The 19633-nt window shown below is 39.9% G+C and overlaps 1 protein-coding gene across 2 annotated transcripts; it reads right to left on the reverse strand.

Annotated features, from left to right (window-relative positions):
- Nucleotides 1-553: 553 nt before the first annotated feature.
- Nucleotides 554-18678, reverse strand: CWC15 (CWC15 spliceosome associated protein homolog). 2 transcript variants are annotated; one of them, XM_032991088.2, is made up of 7 exons: nt 18574-18678; nt 16189-16327; nt 13979-14091; nt 12966-13054; nt 12082-12192; nt 2280-2398; nt 554-1541 (listed from the first exon to the last, which is right to left on the reverse strand). In XM_032991088.2, the coding sequence occupies exons 2-7, from the start codon at nt 16317-16319 to the stop codon at nt 1412-1414; spliced, it is 693 nt and encodes a 230-aa protein (XP_032846979.1). In that variant the 5' UTR covers nt 16320-16327; nt 18574-18678; the 3' UTR covers nt 554-1411. The 2 variants fall into 2 exon arrangements, with proteins under 2 accessions (XP_032846979.1, XP_032846980.1); XM_032991089.2 differs by lacking the exon at nt 18574-18678 and adding an exon at nt 18137-18157.
- Nucleotides 18679-19633: the final 955 nt, after the last annotated feature.

Raw genomic sequence — 19633 nt, forward strand, 5'->3', positions numbered from 1 at the left:
ATGCTGAAAATCTTGCTTTCAAGTAAATATGGGTATTAGCTGCTGGCATTAATACACCATGCATAGCTTAATGAAAGGGTGGAAAATACATTTAAAGCTAATGAAAGCTTTTACAGGATACCCATACAGTCATGCCCAACAAAAAACTGAAACACTGTGCCCTACATTTACTTTCTTAAAATCAGATACATTTTCAAAGTAAGAGCTTGAAAATCATAGTATCACTATGAAACTGTATGTAAGAATGAACTAGACTGAGCATAGCACAGGCAAGGTAAAGTACAAGAATTTTACAGAAACACAGATCTGAGTTCTGCCAGTGTAGCCTTCACAGCAAAGGTATCTACTACATTCTGCAAATATTAGGTTCATATCCAGTGCATCACTTGACAGGATTTCAATGCAACCGAGATGACAGAAGAGGGGGTAAAAAAAAAAAAAAAAAAAAAAAAATCCTTTCACAACTGAGATCTTTTTCAGTCATTCATATTTTATATTGTCCTATTAAGTGTTCAAATAGACATTTAAGAAGTAAACAAAGCGTACTACGGTATCTTGAGGAGATCACTTGTTTAATAAAAACACTCACTTGCAAGTCTGACAACACTATTACTACTGAACCACGCACACGGACTGAACCTTGCAGCCACATGGTTATGGCTGAAGGACCAAGCACTGTAATATTTTTTGGGTTTTTTTTTTTTTTTTAATGAGGAAAAAACCCTACGGTTCCACAGAGTGTTCCCCACTCAAGGCTCCCCCAGGCATTCTATGGTATTGCTCCGGAAGCGCTCAGCCAAGAGAGCCCAGAAAGCAGGGCTGCTCAGAACTTGGAGCTATCCCATCAAACCACAACTCAGTGGACAGTAAGAAGAAGCTAAAAAGGAAGATTATTAACTAAGTTTCTAACTAGCTATTAAGAGGAAGTCCAATTTGCTACAGAAAGTACAGATCTCTTCAGTTCACACTGCTTATCATACTCAGCTATTCCCCATATTTGATAATACTGACATTTACATAAGTTGCGTAAGTTACAAACTACCATCACTACAAACACAGGTTGATTTGGAAAGCAATTTAAACAAGTATTTACTGCAAACCAGCTTCTCTCTTCTACCATTTACAAGGTGGCCAGTAAAAGTAAATGTGCATGAACAGAAAAACATTAATGAAACACAGACTGATTTAATTAAAACTGAAAGGAAAAACATACTAAAGGAATAAAAACTCCAGATACATAGCAATTATTAATTATGAAGCTGTTGCTGATCTTGGAAAAGCATTTGGGAATTCATGACCTTGAATTCCTTGAAGGAATTCCTTGAAGGAATTCAGCCTTGAATTTTGAGGAAGAGGAAGGGAACAATCATGACATTCCAAGTCCTTCAGCACCACCGCACATAAAACTGTATTACTTGATATATTTTTCCATGAACTTTTTGTGAAATTCTGAGCGCAGAGTATCATTCACGAATCTTTTGTCCTTTTTTGTTTCATCTAATCCCTTGGCACAATTCTTGAAGACAACATCATCATCCCATCTGAAAACAAAAGTTTATAACTTCAGTAAGTTTGTGTGAAAATTATATGCAATTTACAAAAATATGTAAATGAAGTTTGGCCCTCCTATTTAAGTGTATTAAGAACAACTAGTTATTAGGATTAGATTTTAGTCTTGAAGAAAAAAAGATCTTTTTTTTAATCCAAGCCAACCTCTACACGCTCCTGAGTTAGAAGAGATGAGTATCAATAGGTTAAAGATTATTTTACTTTTACAGAAAATAATGACTAATTGAACAGAGCAGAAAAAAACCCGTTAATCTAATGTCCCTAATTTTGATAAATGCAACAGTAATTGGAATATCTGCAAACAAGTACTCTATTGAGAAAAAGGTATTGAGAAAAAGGCTGTTATTCATTGATTCTAGTTACACCAAACCCAAAATAAATAAAACCCCAAACTAGATAGATTTTAAAGGGAAGCATAACATCAAATTTCCCAAGAAGCTTTGGTCCTATTACTTTTTGTCTCATTATGCACAATGTCAGACAAACACAGCTCTCAATCTCTCTTTCTCTCTTTTTTAAACACAAAGTAGCAGGACGATTTGTTCAGAGAAATGCACCAATATACATACATCAGTATCCCAACTCTACATTACACCACTTGTGACAAAATCTAAGGAAGGAAATAAAAATGAACAGCAGTGCTAACATCTTCTGACTGAGTAATGAGAGTGAGCAAGGGGATGGCTATCACAGGACAGACTGCACTGTACCTCCTCTTCACTTTGAAGTTGGCTTGAGGCTGCGCTGGGCCGGTAAGGTTCAGCAGTGGGTTACCACTCAGAATGTTCTCCATCCGAATTCTTTCTTCTTCAGCCTTTTGCTCTTGTTCCTGAGAACCAGAAACGGATATATTACTTCTCTAGGCCACTTTTCTCACCTAGTTGGTAGCAATACACATTATTTAACACTCACACAGAGAGAGCTTTAATTCTTACCTCAGACTTTTCAGAGCATTTGACATGCGCATGAGTAGAATAAGGATAGAAGCAGAGATACTCTAAACAGCTTAACATTGCTAATAAACTGTCAATCTAGCAACACTCATAGCTGCTTCACTTACCTCTGATGTTACATCAAATATTCAGTTAAATTCTAGCTTTACCACTTACATATTTATTATATTAAAAACTGTATACAGATTAAAAGATTTTCTTTACCCTTATGAGAAAAAAAGAGTACGTTATACAATATTCATTAGGTGGAAGAAACCTTACAGCATGCTAAAACTCCTCTGTCTTCAGCAAGCTGCTTGGGTTTTACAATTACAACTTCCCTAGGGACCAATTAAAAAGAATATTGAGAAAGCTAAGGTGAAACTGAGCAGTGGATGTCATAAGACTATTTAAGAGTTCCAATATCAAGCAGCAGAAAAATTTTCTTCTCCTTGTACTGTCAAAAGCACATGACTCAGGCCCAAGTGAAGCAATGCACTACAGGCAACTCAAAGTAGATATCACTGCCCACACTTCCAAGCTGTATTAATTTATTTAGTGACTTAAATGTTCACAGACTTCAGAATGAATATGCAATATTCATTTTACATCATCGCATTTCCCCACAACTTTTCAAATGTATTACAAGGATTGTATGCTGAATTATGGTCTGAAGACATTTGAGTTAAAAAATGCAATGAAATCTCATTAGCACTGCAGGAGACTCAAACCATGGCTTTTAAAAATCATATAAACTAAAGAGAAAAAGATCACCAGGTTGGGTTTTGTTTGTTTTTTTTTCCCCCCAAACTGCAGAAAATTCATGGGTGAGGGCTGCTATGGGATCCCAAAAGAGGAAACATTTTTCTTAATGATAGTATTTACAAGGTTTAAGTGCTAAACTTGAACACTGATGTTAACCAGAGTTCTCTAGCTTCAAACATTTAATCAGTACTAAGTGATATATTACTAAAACTATCTACAATTCAGTGTTTTACAATTGGATTGATCAGATATATGAACAATTCTTATGAAACAACCCAACCCTCCTAAGAACAATACCAACATACATATGAATATCAGATGATGCAGGATCAATGGCAAATATTTTACCTTTCAAAATCTACCTGAGTTTTAGCTATGAAAAAGCACCTACCACTACACTGCTTCTCACAAATAACATTTAGAATCAGCTGCAATTTTTAGTAGGATGAGAAAAGCTCCCCAAAAGGGCACATTGCTTAAAAGATGGCACAGCTTCAGGACAAGCCCTGTAATGCCCTTATTAAAACATCTGCGTAGGCAGAACTTGCCCTTGCTGCTCTATCAATGGAGCTTTAACACAAACTGCAGGAGTTAAAAGCTAACACAACATAAACTGAAGTTTTACATTTTCAAACATAGCTCTAAATCCAACGTTTGCATTCCAACTTCAGTTGTTATTACCACCCCACTTAATAAGGAAACACAGAGAACAAAAGTATTTGATATGGAACAGCAATTTCCCCCTATATTAGAAATACAAATTCAAATTATATGTTTCTTTCCTCTCTGGATTACGGAAAAGAAATGTGGGCAGTTTATTCTGCACAGCGTGCCAACCTCTGATTTACCATCTTCTTTCCCCATAACAGGGAAGAGCCAACAGCAGTGAAAGCTAATTTACTGCAGCCTGTGACATGTGTTCCCACCAGAAGTCAAGCAGCCCTCACAGCCGTACAGCACATGCGTGTAAAGCACTCATTTGAAACCAGGCAAAATCCAGCATTCTGATACAAACTACAGAAATCAGTATAGATTTTCAGGTACCTCCCAAGAGGCAGTCACATTCTGTTTGAGACCATTAGGCAAATTTACAACAGGACGCAAGCATGTGAAGTGTTCTGTGTGTTGTCCGAGATGAGGTAGGCTCCGCATCATTAGATTTAATCTCCAATGCTCCATTAAAAGTGAGACTTCAAAAAAAAGCAAGAGGTCTGGGACAAATCTTAAAAGCAAGTAAGAATGCTACAGACCAAAAATTCATACTGGACTATACTCAAGAGAGGGTAGCACTAATAAGAGCATGGTGAGAAATTAATACTCCCTGTTGAAAAATGCTGCTGTAGAGAGACCTTCTTCCAAGTCCTATATATGCAGACAGACAAAGCACTTTTCCATTTTAGAGAATCCCAGGGGAACTCCTCTCAAGATGGCATGCAGAGTATGGCACAGCCTCGTCCTCAAATTTCTAAGATGTTAACCTTGGTCATGATCCAAAGTTACTGAACCTGTGTATCACATCACTTTATCTGGGGCACACATAACTATCTTATGATGTTTTTTTATGATGCATGAAAATGTACCCACATGCAACACTGACAAATACAGAACTACAATGCACTCCACACACACTGTTTCTTCGATGGTCAAAAGTCCACTGGAGTCAGTCACCATCTTTTGGGGGGAACTGCAGTCCTTCCCTCTCTCTTCTCCCATTTCAGTTTTAATCTCAACAGTTCCTACAAAGCTGATGGTTCCAGCATCCTCCATCACGCACAGAGAGAAGTGAAAAGCATTCAAACAGTCATTTAAATGAATTGTGAACATTCAGAATCACTAGAGGAAGATTAAGCCAATATTAAGAATCATAAAAAATATGCACACAGTACTTCAGTGTTCTTATTACACACAGATGCACATTTAACTTTTCTATAGTATTTTTAAAAGGCATGTTAGGCATCATCCTAACTTTTATCTGCTTTACATAACCCATGCAATATCCTTCAGCCGCAATTATCCTGGCATAGTTCCCATTCTGATAATGAAAAAAAGCATTATCAGACTGAAGTGATAAAATGTGGTAACAGGAAAAAAAAAAAAAAAAAAGAAGTAACACTTAAGCACTATACTACAAGCAGTAGCATAAGACTAAGGGTAGGATTTAGGTCCAGATTAAGACACCTACATCTAGACATCTGCTTGTAGGCACCTGAGCTCACATCTCAGCAGAAAATACGGTAAGGAGTCAAGATGGCTCTTCTGCTCACACTAAATTACACACACAGGAGACCAACCACACTCCAGGCTCTACTAACTGCACTTCTACTGCACCACCATGGAAGCTGGGATACGTAACTTGTACATTAACCCCAACGACTTGGCATTTCAAACACAACGGAATTCTGTCTAAAACTGCTAATTGCTAGCAAAAAACCTACACTGACTCAAGTCAGCTACACTTCCAGAGGACTGGAGGGTAGCAAAACATTGCACTATAATTAACAAAGTGGAGGGGCAACCTTGAGAATTTAAAATTATTACATTTTACTTTTGCATCTATTAAATTAGTAAAAACAATTATGAACTTAATGCTAACAGTAGCTGTCAAGTGTTCTTTTATAGAGACAATAGTTACAGAAAACATCCATTAATTTTATTTTCAAATGCTGATTTTCCATATTCACAGTAAGCCCTGATACAGAGAGCCTGGGCACTTTGTGCAACCCTTCGCTGCTTCTCAGCTCTGCTCACAAACAGAACTCTGCCATCTTTTAGACCCACAGAGGCAGAACAACTAGAAGTAGTAACAAACTTCATAAGCTTATCTTTGTTGTTAAAGATCAATAGATTAGAGTCTGAAAGCAAACAGCGAACAGATCTATTGACCAAGGCATCACCAGTTTTAGTCACTTTACAAAAAAGACCTGATGTGCATGGTTATTTATGGGATTCAGCCGTTCAAAGCTTTTCTAGGTTGGATGACATTTCAGCATATTTGCTACACATTTTAGAAAGCAAGCTAATTCTGAAGATCAGTCTTGAAGATTTTTTGTGTTATTTAGCTTCACTAAAACCTCCCAAAGAAGGTATCCAAGATTTAAAATAAAGATAATTTGCTAAGTTTTGTATCTTAGAGTCATGACATGGAGGAAATACTAAGTGTAACTCACAGTGGTGTAAAGTTGACATTTACACTTAAGCTAAGTTACGCATTTTGGCCAGAGCTGCAGAATCTCTCATCTCCAGCCGAAAGAGGTTTTCATTATGTTTCAGAATTTTCCACACAGATCAAATCTTCCACTGCCCACTCCTCCACTGAAAGCTGGGACGCCCCAGGCAATGGAGCATGGGCTGTATCAAATCAAACAGACCAGACATAACCTTCATAGCTGTCTGAGCTTCACACCTCTGAGGCACGATCAAGCACAGCTGCTCACAAAATAAGCTGCTCCGGTTGCTCCAAAGCCTACATTGCTCTTTTGTGTGGTGGAACAAAGGCTTATTAAGCTAAAACACTGCGGATACAACAAACCCACAACAGAAGAAAAGCCTAAGGGTAAAATTAATACCTCTGTATTCACCCCACTCTTTCTAAAATAAGGCTTCTTTGCCTGCCTTTTCATTCACCAAGAGCAGGTATACAACTCTTTTCCTAAGCCATTTTAACAAAAAAACCATGCTACAGATTATTCTATCACTACAGCTTTTCAATGGCAGCATGTTGTACCAGCTATCTGCAGGGATGAATCAGGCATCAACCATCTTGTAATCACCGTGTTAGAGGCAGAGGCAAAAGAACAGAAATATTATGGTGCGAGGAGTAAGGCTGGACTGGCAGAGGGAGTCCCACACCCTGAGGAAGCAGATGGAGATGCTGCTGTGTGAATCAGCTCTCACAGTTGAGCTCACCATGTGGCATCACAGCAGGGGGAAAAAAAAGTGGACAAAACTGTATTAACCTTAACTAAACAATTATTTCTTATCTTGCTGTAAGAATAACAGTCCCTTGGCATATTTGTTTCTGACCACAAAGGAAAGAAAAACATTATTGTTACCATGGTTATTTTTTTTTAGTATAGTTCCTACCCTTAGCACAGAGCAAGATTACTTTTACAGAAAGTGCTGAAATTCCTGAAATGACTCCATTGTATTGAAGTAAGTTATCCTACTCAGTTTTTAGAGATGTTGAGTAGCTGAAAGAACACCTGAAATACCCGCATTTCATTGAAAGCTGAAAAAAATAAATACTCTCACAACCTTATTTAAATGCTAATTTTTGAATGACGAACTATGACAGCACTGCCTTTAGCAGCAGGGAACGAAACTTAATAATGCAGAGATCCACCCCACTTATTTGATCCTATGCAAATTACTAACCCTATGCAATACAGCGATTCAAGCAACTGAAACTTCAAAAAATAAGAGCATAGAGTAATCACAACTGCAGTGTCTATACTCAAATTTGTTGTCATCTTGCCCACAAGGGAGGGGACATTACTGTTAAATCTTGGCAAGGGTAAGTATTGCTAGCATGTCTCAAACATTTAATGAAGAAACATACTTTGCCATCTGCTTTTGCCTATACTGAAATTCTTTCTTAATCACCAATTTGATAATCTTGTTTTAGTTAGACCCTTAAATTCTATGTGAAAAGGTTAGAATCCATCAAGATTCATCTTCTAATGTTTTATTTAAAAGTGTGTGACATTGCTAAAACAAAGGACAGAGCTAAGATCTATTTTGACCATAAAGTAATATGTAATATAAAGTAAAGCAATATATTCAGTTATAGGGAAACACTTCATGAAATAAAATTGTTAAGAAAATAAACCAAAAACTTTAATTCTGTTCTCAGATAAGCATAAAACGACTGGATGTTAATAGCTTTGCACTGCAAATGTACATACAGCTGCTCACTGGTTTGAGGTTTGTTTTTAATTATTTCAATTTACCTTTCAAGGAAGTGCTTGAAAATTGAAAATCATGAGCATTGTAATGCTGAATTTGGAATACTTAAATTTTTCCATGAAACCTATCCGTGGACAGTTCACACAGACAGCACACCTAGTGTTTGTACAGTTTTAGACAGACCCAGAATTATTCCAGAGAAATGGTTTTTAAAACTAAAATTTCCCGGTTAGTTTAGTGTCTGCTAGAAACAACCTGGGAGATTAAAACTGAGGAGAGCGTGAGAAAAGTCAGAAGGATTCCCATGCTCAATCAGTTTTTAAAAACATTCGTAGCATTTATTTAATATTTCTACAGAACTCAAGGGAATTTAAGCATTTTGAGAAGTTAACAAGCTTTGACAGGAATTGCTTATTTGGTTGACAAACTATTTGCTTTACATATTACAGGGAAATACCAGTGTAAAGAAAGTTAACACCACTTAATAATATTTGTCAAAATTAGATTCAGAGGATTTCTATGGAAATTGGTATTACTATATAAGGGAAGTTAACAGAAAGCATGATGATCTGAAAAATAGCAGATTCATCTTTTGTTTTTAACTGCTGTCTCACCAGAGATGCGTTTTAAAAGCAGCAGTCCTTTCATGGCAACTGAAATACTCAACACCAAAGCAGTGAGTGAAAACAGTTAATACAGTTTACTCTAAATGAAGTCTCAGAAATAATTGGACTAGCATTTTAATAAATCAAAATAACTAAAGTAACAGGAAAAAAATTACATATGGCACAAATCTGGGATAAATTGCTGTATTTTACCCATATCACCTTGTTCAGACCCTGGCATGTTCCAAGAAGATGCAGAGACACATTAATCTGTCTGTATAACAACAAAGAAATTTGAGAATGATGGGCAGAAGAGCAAACAGACATTCACTCTGCAGTTTCCCTTTGCCTTGCCACTGGTTTACCCATGCTGTCTACTATGGACAGCAGCATTTCAGCAGATAAATCATCCCTGTACATGGATCAAGACTAACTGACTACACAACTCAGAATTTACATGAGATATTATCCTGAAGTCATCTGGATGACTAATATAAGGTAACTTACAAAATTAGGTTTAAATTACGGTTTGCAGTACATAATAATATGAAATCCCCTATATCTGAATGGAAAAAGGGATTTATATAAAATGGCTATAAAATGCTTTGTCAGTGACACCTTATTTCAAAGCCATGGAAAACAAGGCATAATCTAAACAGATTGCAAAGCCAACATACCTAAGTGATCTTTCCTAAGGAGATCCTTACTCCTAAAGACTCTTTCCAAGGCTGGGCCCCCCACCTTGGTTTTTACTTTTTGCATCAACATAGTCTTAGTTTGCTACTCTCAAAAAACCCCAAGAAAACAGAATTCCAAGTACCTGTAAAGCAACCACTATTTACCGAAGATGTCAATTTTAAAGAGAGCCTATCTGCCACCAACCAGTGAAAGGATGACCAGAGTAGATAGTGAGTGTGCGATAGTGTGCACTATTGCAAATAAATAACTAATAATAATTTCTAGGAAAAAACAAATGTATTCATTTCAGACCAGAGTGCAAGTATTCAGTATGCAGATAGAATTGGACATTATAAACCCTGCTTCTGGTAGAAAAAGAACATCTGTGAAAGTCAAAAATAATACCAGTTAAAAGACAGAAAAATAAAACAAGGGCTATACTAAATACTTCATAGCTTTTGGCACCCTCTAGTGACAAAGTACAAATTTCATACAGATTATAACATTCTTGCTTTGTACACATGAACAGAGAAGCATGGATTTGGTTGTCTGAGCTGCAATTTACTACCATTATTTTCCTAATGCAGGTTTTCTGCACTAAAATGTGACAAGTTATGCTGTTTAATCTAAATGTATAATTTCAGGAAAACTGAGAAATCCATACAGCTTTCATTTTAAGCACTGTGCAAGGACAGCTGAAGTAGAAGTCTTTCCTACATATTACTACCCTGAATTTGTACTTCAGTACATTACACAAAGGAATACAAGGAAGAATTGTTGCCAGTGTTAAGTCATTTTCACCACATTATTATTACATTATTACTACATCATTTTCAATACATTATTACTGCAGAACACAATTTCATTGCTGTGATGTGCTACAAATGCCTACATAAAGAGATGAGAGACACTTTCAGACACACTTTAATGTAAAAGATCACTTACAGGCCAGATGGAGAATCAAGCCTTCTACAGCAAAAAATCTGCACTGAAGCAGCATGGTACAGCTTTTATCTTCCAAAGTACCTAACTCCAAAATTGCAGAGCTCACTGGTTTTACAGGCCTTGTTGATTCTAAAAGTAAATTTCTATATTGTTAGCCAAGAATAGGCAAGCACTACGTTGCTGCCTACAGCAGTTAAAACACTGTTGTTTCCTAGCTCTTCCTATTGTCTGCTAGATGCTATGCCCTGTTCACTGCCAGTTGACTCTACTGGAGAGCATTCATGAAAACATTAAACTGTAAGTGTGTATGTTAAGATACAGAGAAGGTTATGAAATGTTCAGAGGCACCAAAACATAAAGTCGCCACAGTAGCCTTTGATTAATCTACTGATGAGCATTTAAAAATGTTTATTTAGCATGTTCAAAAAACCATCTCAGATTACCTTATACAAAGATGACAGGTGGCTTGTTTTTTGAGGGTGTTTGGATGGGTTTTCTTTCTGTTTCTTTGCTTTGGGTTTTTTGTTTTGTTTTTTACACTAATGGAGAATCTACTTATAAAAACATACAAAACTACTCAAACTGAAGCAAGCAACATCTTCCAAAAGCACTAAAAAGATTTAAGCCCTATTCAAAAGAAGAAAGCACTTACTAAAAGCAGAAGGAATGCTGCACATATCCACCACTTCTGCTGCACCACCAGAGGCAGAGCATTTCAGTAACGCAGATGAAGTACCTGGACTCTAAGTTCTGTTGCAATACGATGTTAGAGCCAGTACAGTTCATCCTAAATCCTGATCAGTTTGACAACTCAGGCTATTCCCAAAAACAGTCCCTAGAAGTCCACTCATCAATCAGGGATTTTGCTAATGCACTCCATCCCAACAATCACTCTTACACCAAGGAGATGTGGAAGCCAACGGCATAGGATTTGATCCCGCTCATGGGAAAACAATCTCTAACTACAGGGACTTCCCTCCCCTTTCAAGGGCAGAACATGATGCTTCTACCTTCAGAGAGAGAGATTATAGGAGATATGAAGGCTACATTGAGTTGACTTTCTAAGTTCTGGAAAGACTGCCCTATTATTATTTATTTTTGGGGAGACATTTTTCAAATAAACTCGCCTGTGTATCATCACAGGAAAACTGTTCTGGTCTTATAGTTACAACTGGTGTTCCTTGACATGGCAACACAGCACCAATGCTGTGAAAGAGCAACTACTGTATAAAACTTACAGCCACAAGAAAAGCATCAAAAAGAACACATATTTTTATTTCATAAATAAAAATCTTATTTCTTCTTTCACAAAAGGTAGTTAACAAGCAAAATTACACTGGATAGTATGTAGCTCACTAATGCCACTATATTATTTGGTACAATAGCTGTCTTCAGAGATGGACTTGCGTATGAAAAGCAAGATTATTTTGATTCACTGCCTCTACAAAGTGCTAGGAAAGTGAATAAAAACTTTTAGTAAGTAAAATGTTCAGTATATCTACTAAAGAAAAAAAAATACTGACAATGATTACTAGATAGAAGGACAAATCCATCATACTTGAGAAGAGTTTTGAAGACACTTACTTTACCAGTTCTCACTCATCCTAAGTACTTAAGGCACACCAGTTTTAATCAACAGCAGTTTGCAAGAAACAGATGCTCTTTAACAGATGAGATTTTACCTTTCGAGCCTGTTCCTCAGCTCGTTCTTTCTTGATTTTTTCCAGTTCAGCCAAAAGAGCTGCAGTGTCATCATCATCACTGTCTTCCAAGTCCTCATCTTCATCATCTTCCTAATAGCAACATTTGGAAACAAGAAGCAGCTCATTCATTTCATTTAATAAAAAACAGTCCTGGTCTGCCCAAGTAAGGCTGCAATTCGCTGCTGGCCAATTTGTGAAGTACCGGGGTGCTTGTAGCAGCAAATTCAATACAAATGGTACATTTGCTCTTGTACAGTAAAGTCAAGACAAAAATATGTTTGTGTTTTTTGGATGACTGCAATTATTTTTTTATAATTCAAATGATATGTAGCTGACAGATTCTAGAGATTGGGCTGTTCCAAATCACTTGCTAATTACTGTAACATAAGGCATAATAGTGTGCCTGAATATCCCATCCAATACTGTTGGGACTAAATATAACAGGATTAAAAAAACCTGAACTTGCTGTCAAGCCTTAGACCTAACTCCTAGACATCAGCATGAGGAGAGGAGCCAAGAGTAAGAATCCACTGCTCATGCCAGCAGTCAGTGGATCTCAACAGTTCTACCTTTGAGGCATTTGAATTAACCCAGTAGATGACCAAGTCTAAAAAAAAGTCCCCGTACTTTAAGTGGTATTTTCAGTTCCCTAGTTTTTGTGTGCTTTCCAAGAATACCATTACAGCATGGACCAGAACTCTCAGAACCACTCTGGACTTCCACCACAGCAGAGTAACTGTAAAAGGAAGATACATTGGAACCCATCTTAAATCTTTAGCAGACCAAAAAGTACATATTCTATTAACAACAAATCCTGAAGACAGGATAATGAAAGGAATGAAGACAGAAAAAAAGATACATACATCAGTAAGAGGATCATCGGCATCAAGATTTGCTGCAGGAATCTGGTCTAGTCGAGGCTTCTTTGACACAGAAGATGATGTTGTGTGTTCTATAGCATAAGATTTAAAAAAAAAAAAAGTGACTAAGACATTTCATTTAACAGCAATGTCAGAAAGCAAAAATCTTCACAATTTGTCTTGCATTACAGTAAGAGATACAAGCTTATGCTTACTTTTTCCTCACTTCTCAATCTTAATGCCCATAATTCCTCCTCTGCAGGTGTCCTTATGGGAAGCAATAACATCCACAAACTTACAATTTGGCCTCCAGAAGTGTTTTGAAGTCATTATTTCATGAAGAAAGAATAGCAGAAGAAAAACCTGATAAGAAATATCCTTATTCTGTATATCCAGTTGGAGGATTCCCACTGAGGACTACCCAAAAGCATTACTGTTGGCTAGTTTGGTCCAAACCACATCTACTTTCATCTGTGAATTTGAAAGCCCCACAATACCTTCACACCTAAACCTAGAGTACCTAAATTCTGACAAGGTCAATACTAAAAATAAGTATTTCTCAAAAAACCCTTTGATTTTCATTTTAATTATCACTTCACTGTATCTGAACAGAATCGCATACTTTAAAAACAGATTTATTGTTACACTGGTGCTGTAACACTAGAAGATGGGTCATGCCCCTCCTCCTTCCTGTCTCGCTTGTCCAAGTACAAAAAAAAGCCCTTTATTAGCTGTACATACTTGTTGCCAATTCATTACAATCACAGTGTATCAGCTGGCCTGCATGATGCCCTACGCTCTTCTGTTGGCTGGCCTAGACTTCTGCTAGCATAAAGCCAGCGGACATACCCTTGCAGGTCAACAGTTCTGAACTATCAGGCCAATAATCAGACCAATACCCTAAATTCTACTCTCATGATGTGCTGTCTGCAACCTGCAGACTTCTTATGACACCAGGTTTTGTGCAAGAGCAACATCACACAAAGGTATTAAGATTTTTGTTTCTTTGTTTTCACCTCTGGTTGGTCTGTCTCTATTCTTTTCTCTTGCAGCGACCCGCTCTCTCTCCTCGAGCTCCCTTCTGAAATCACGGTTACGCACCTCTTCAGGAGCATCCTGAGTGGTCTGTCTAAAACAACAAGGGGGGGGGGGGCGGAAAAAGCCAAAGTTGACAGTCTGCAACTGGGAGCAATTCTTCCAAGGAAGCTACTAAACCCTGGGATGAACAGGTAAGTATAGAGAATAAGAACTGGGTACCATGTAGATATATTCTCTCTTCATCAGCCCCCTTCCCTGTATGCAGTACACACACACAGACACGCAACGCCACACACACATACTCCTTCCAGTGTCTCTCAAATTAATTAAAAGACCCTACGTAATTTTCTACAAACCCAGGATGAATACATCTAACCTCTGTAGCTGTGTCTAAATATTCTGTTCTCCAGCAGCCTGAGCCCAGTGTCCTAGCAGATATCCATGAGCATTATGGTCAACTTTCTTCACTGTTTTATCATCCAAAGTTGCTGCTGCAAACCCAGACTCTAAGTCTTACGTATAAGACCAAGACTAGAACCTACTTTTCATAAACCTCTTCCCCTCCAAGAGACGTACCAGATAATCTCCCATGACCACTAAAAAAAAACTTGGGAGAACAGGCAAAACACTAGCTTTAGTGAAACATATTGCAAATATATGTTTTTCCCTCTTTTATATAACACACACTGGCCAAAAGCAACAGATTATTTGAGTCACACTGAGTTCCACCTAGAGAGCACTGAATTTTCTGTGGAAGTCTTGAGAAGAACTAATGAATAAAAACAAACAGCAAGTCCTTTTACCTTTCTGTGAACCCAGTGCTGGAAATAAGAGTGCCTGGAAGAAACCCAGACTTGAGCCATTCTAAATACATTGTGTGTACAGCCTGTCTTTATGATGAAGTATTTAATTTGCTTTTGTAATTAAAAACCTGAATTTGGAATCCCTGATAGAGCTACAAAATCCCCTCAAACCCTGTGTCATTCAAGCGAACATGAGTGGGACTGAAACACTGAACTTTTCCTGCAATGATGCAGCCCCGGCAATTTAACAAAGACAACTCTGTATTAGGTATTTGGGAGAAAGAACAGAAGACACTTAATACCCCCTCCATCTCTCTCTCTCTCATGCACATGGAGGGATTTGTTAAAACATACACTGTATATTCCTGTATATATTTGTCCCCACCAGTTCTCTCAAAGCAACAGACTGGTGTTTCAAACCCCACTTTTGTTTAAAGAAACAAACCACCAGCAATTTTATTTCTAATAACAAAATGCATTTGACAGTACTTTTTGTGCTGTTCGTTTTGGTACTCTCCAAAACGCTCCAACTCCCTTATCCATACATATTCTTAAAACCCAAAGGTGCAGAAGGGTAGAGGTGAAAGGGTAAACGTCTGCACAAAAAAGTGCAAATATAACACCTTACCAGTAATTTCACTAACAAGAGTAACATCAGTAAGACAAAAAAAACCCAAACATATTTGTAAGCTGACACACTTAAATTCTAGGTATCTGTATCGCATTGACTCCAGATTTCATTTAATCTTCCAAAAGGATATCGAAGATTTATTATGCATTTCAAATAGATGAAAATATTCCTAAGATCCCTTTATCTTTCTCACTGATTAAAGCAATTTCCTCTCCAAGGACCTGCATGAGCCACCTGCAGTGTTTAACACCAGCTCTTCCAACATGTACTACTGCCTGAGTGCTATTCCATGATTTCCTTGCCTCCTCTTAATGCCCTTCTCAAGTAGCCCTTTGCCAAATACATGATGTGGTTCTCCTGCTTTTACGACATGTTCAACTTCGCTCCTCTTATCCCATCTTGCTCTGCAAGAAACAGCACCCTCTGTGGCTCAGTCCCAATGACATTCTTTCCACTCCACTGCCTGAAATGCTTGGTCTCCAAAGCTCACCTTTTTCTGATGATTCACTTCCATAAGCAGGACTAAAATACCACTAAGTTAAACCGCTCTGGTTACTTTCAACACGTTCAATCTCCCAAGTCTGCTTTTGAGACTTACACTTTCAGTCCACTCATTCAGCACTGCCATACAATCTTTGGTCTCTGCTCAGCATCAAGCACAGCAACATCTATTGTGAAAATTTCAGAGTACTGCTCATAACAGAAAAATAATTCCCAGCCTGTTTGTCATAAGATCAAAAACCTTAATACTAACCTGTATTTGATTTTAGTATGAGAAGGAAGGTCTCTGCTGGAATACTGTTTGGATAGCTGGCTTAAGTCTCCTTCACCTTTTCCTCTTCCTCCTCTCGCAGGTTCAAATGTTGGCCTTGCTGCTGTTGTCATTTTAACTGCTACAGAATCAAGGGATAAAAACAGACGTTACTACAACTTGCAGTGAAAGACATTCGCCAGAAGCTATTTTGTTCCTGGAACTGTAGAAGCAATGACAAGCCCCACTACAGAATACCAGCTGTCACTTGGCACATGAGCCAAGGAATTTCAGGAGCTTTTTATTGACAGACTTGACAGCATCTATTCAGATTTTCAAAGTAAAGTCTTTTCCAACATGCTTGAAAGATGATACACAGACTCTAACAAGAATATGAAGCTATATTTGTAAAGTAAATAAAACCGGCCAGGAGCTGGTCTCCTACCCTTAAGGCAAGCAGTAGAGTCTTGTAACTAAATTCTTTCCCCTCCTGAAAAATGATAGCCAAAAATGACTGCCTCCTGGGAATGACCCCTCTGTTATTCCCCAAACCATATCTAGGTATCATCACCAGAAATGCTGGCTGACACAGGCCACAGCATGCCTAGGATGGTGTTGATAACTGAACACTGATGAAGATCACGGAATGTGAATGCTCCAGCCCTCATCACACAGTCCTGTACAGTTCTCTCGTACAGGCACAGCACTGTCATTGATTCTGCAGCACAGTCCTTTGGGACTGACCTGTGCAGAGCTCCAGCTGGCCACCAAATCCTTCAGAAGGGCTGGGGTTAATGTTTCCCTGGTAGCACAAGGCCTACAGCTTTACTCTTATGTAAACAAAGGGCAATTAAAAAAGCTTGGCAAATGTAGTTTTCACCAGCTCTCACTCAGAAACTACAGGAGCTCCTGTACTGCAGGCATGTCCTAAAAATTCAACTAGCTGATGCCCCAAACCGCTACCATCCATTTTTCTGTGGGAAAGGAGTGAAACAAACTTCGACCAGCCTCAGCCACACAGACACCCTGTCAGCGTGCTCTGTGCTCAATGCTGCCAGACAGGAGCTGGAGACCCTTTAATCCCAAACCACTGTGTCAAGAGATGGTTGACCAACGCCAAATATCCCTGCATGACCAACTGGTGCCATCTTAAATCTACTTTCCAAAACTCTGTTCATTCCTGCTTCACAAAGACATGCACATCCATTAACCATAGGCTAAAGATATAGACAAAACAAGAGAGATACATCTGCAGAGATACTTAAAGGTACCAGTTCTACCAACCAGAAGGTTGGATGTTAAAGGATGACAAGAGAACATATTAAAGAATATTAAAAAGAAAGAAAGAAAAAAAAAAAAACATTATATTGCTCCATATGCTTTTGTGATACACAAATAAGTTATTTATGCTCTGCTTACCTTATTTGCTATTTTTTCACTTTTAATGAGATCACAAAACATGTAACTTCTGTGTTAAAATTGTAAAATAATTTGTCAATCAAAGCAACATCACATCTGGGAGGACACAGCTACTGCCACTGAACTACTACTTATGAAACAAAATGAATAGACAGAAACACTTTTAAAAAGAAGCGAGACAGTAACTAGTCTTGGCCTGTTAACCAAAGACTGATGATGTTTTTCAGTGGTGCTGTGCAAGTCAGCTGGAGCTCAGCAAGACATTTTAGCTTTGTATCATCACAGATTCTGCCAGATCCATGATCCAAGAAAGCCACTTACTCTCAGAACTTATCTGTACTAATTATATGTAATGGAGGGAGTGATCCACAAATACTGTTGAAAAACCTGATCCAATGTGGCTGCACAGTTTCGTGAAGCATTAACAAATCTCCTGGAAATTGTCCCTGCTCCTCTGTAGTCAGTTTGTATTCAGGTTGGCTTTAAAGGATCCAAACTCAACCTCAAACCACTCAGGGACTGTCACACCGACCTCTCAGGTTTTGGAAATACAGCCCTGGAGAAGCCTCTTCAGCACCACACGAAGACAGGACGGGCCACGCAGCGGTTATTTGCCACGGGAAAGCGACCGGGCTCGGCCTAGAGCCGAACCGCCGCGGCCACGCGAGGGCTGCGCTACCGCCGTCGCCTCCCGACCGCCCTCACGGGGCCCCCCCCGCGGGAAGGCAGCGCGGCGGCTCCCGCCTGGCACCCGGAGCCCCACCGGCCGGCCCCCGCTCTTCCCCACAGGAACGCTCCCGCCCACCCGCCCCGAGGACCCACCTTGCCCGGCCACAGCCCAGCCCACCCCAGGGACCCCCCTGCCGCAGGGCCGCCTTTCCCGCCCCGCAGGCACCCACCCCTCCCTCCCTCCCTCCCTCCCTCCCTCCGCGGTCAGGCCAGGCTGGCCGCCTCCCCGCGCACTCTCACCGCGGCCTCCTTCCTCCCTCCCTGCGCAACTGGGCGCTACACCGCCACCATAACTCCGCCAAGCGCCCACAAGGCGCCGCGCGGGAACTACAGACGCAACGTCGCGGAAGCCGCCGCCGAAGGGAGACTTACCATAGAGAGGGCCTCGGGGCCGTCACGTGAGGGCGGCGGGCGGCCGCCATGATGGCTACCGAGGCGGAAGTGGGCGCTGGGGCAGGGTTGGTGCCTGCGGGGCGGTGGCGGGGTCTTCTCCCAATCTCCTTCTTCTCAGACCGCGGTTGGGCGAGCCCAGCTCGGGGCGGCCGTCCTGCGGGCTCGGGTTTGCCCTGAGGTGCTGCTAGGCCGTGGCCCTGCGTTGGTCCCGCCCGGACAAGGCCTCCCCTTGGTAGGCTGCAGGGCTCCGGCCGGTGCTGGGGGCTGGGCAGGCCCTGAGGGAAGGCCGGGGGACAATTAGGCAGAAGGCGAGGGCCTGGAGGCATACTGCAGCCTCACTGTGACCTCCTGGTGTAAGCCACCTTCCGGTCTTCTCTCACAAATTAGCTCCTGCATAGATGTGCAAGTTGCGCCTCTCCAAGAAGTCTGCCCAGAGGCTGTTTGCTTGATGTAGGAGGCTTGGAAAAGGGTGGTGTGTTCGTTATGTGAAACAGCACTTCCAGCACTTCTTGGCTTCAGAGTACTCGATCTGGGTGTCAATGGGAGGAGGGACAAGGAAATGGCCACGGAAGAGTGAAGGGGTTAGGGAGATAGGGTTGGGGTCCTTGTGGGGATGATGGGAGAGGATAGAAGCAATGACAGACAGAGGAAGAGGGAATGCCTTAGTCATCCTCTTTGCGCAGAGGTGTGTATTAGTAACATCAGCCTAAGCCCAACTGGCAGTCAGCAAGTCTCCTGTGTCGGTGTCTGCCCCCACCCCACACTCCGCTTACAAAGGGCTCCTTTACATGGTGTATATTCATTGCTGCTCTGTAAAGAAGCCAAATAAATAATGAGCATCACTTAGGGATCACATTTCCCCCCTTAAAGTGCAGTTCCTTTCTTGTGTTTTATGTTACTTTTAGAT

Source organism: Tyto alba, unplaced genomic scaffold (assembly GCF_018691265.1).
Source record: "Tyto alba isolate M040663 unplaced genomic scaffold, T.alba_DEE_v4.0 Super-Scaffold_2, whole genome shotgun sequence".
In the NCBI taxonomy this organism is placed as follows: Eukaryota; Metazoa; Chordata; class Aves; order Strigiformes; family Tytonidae; genus Tyto; species Tyto alba.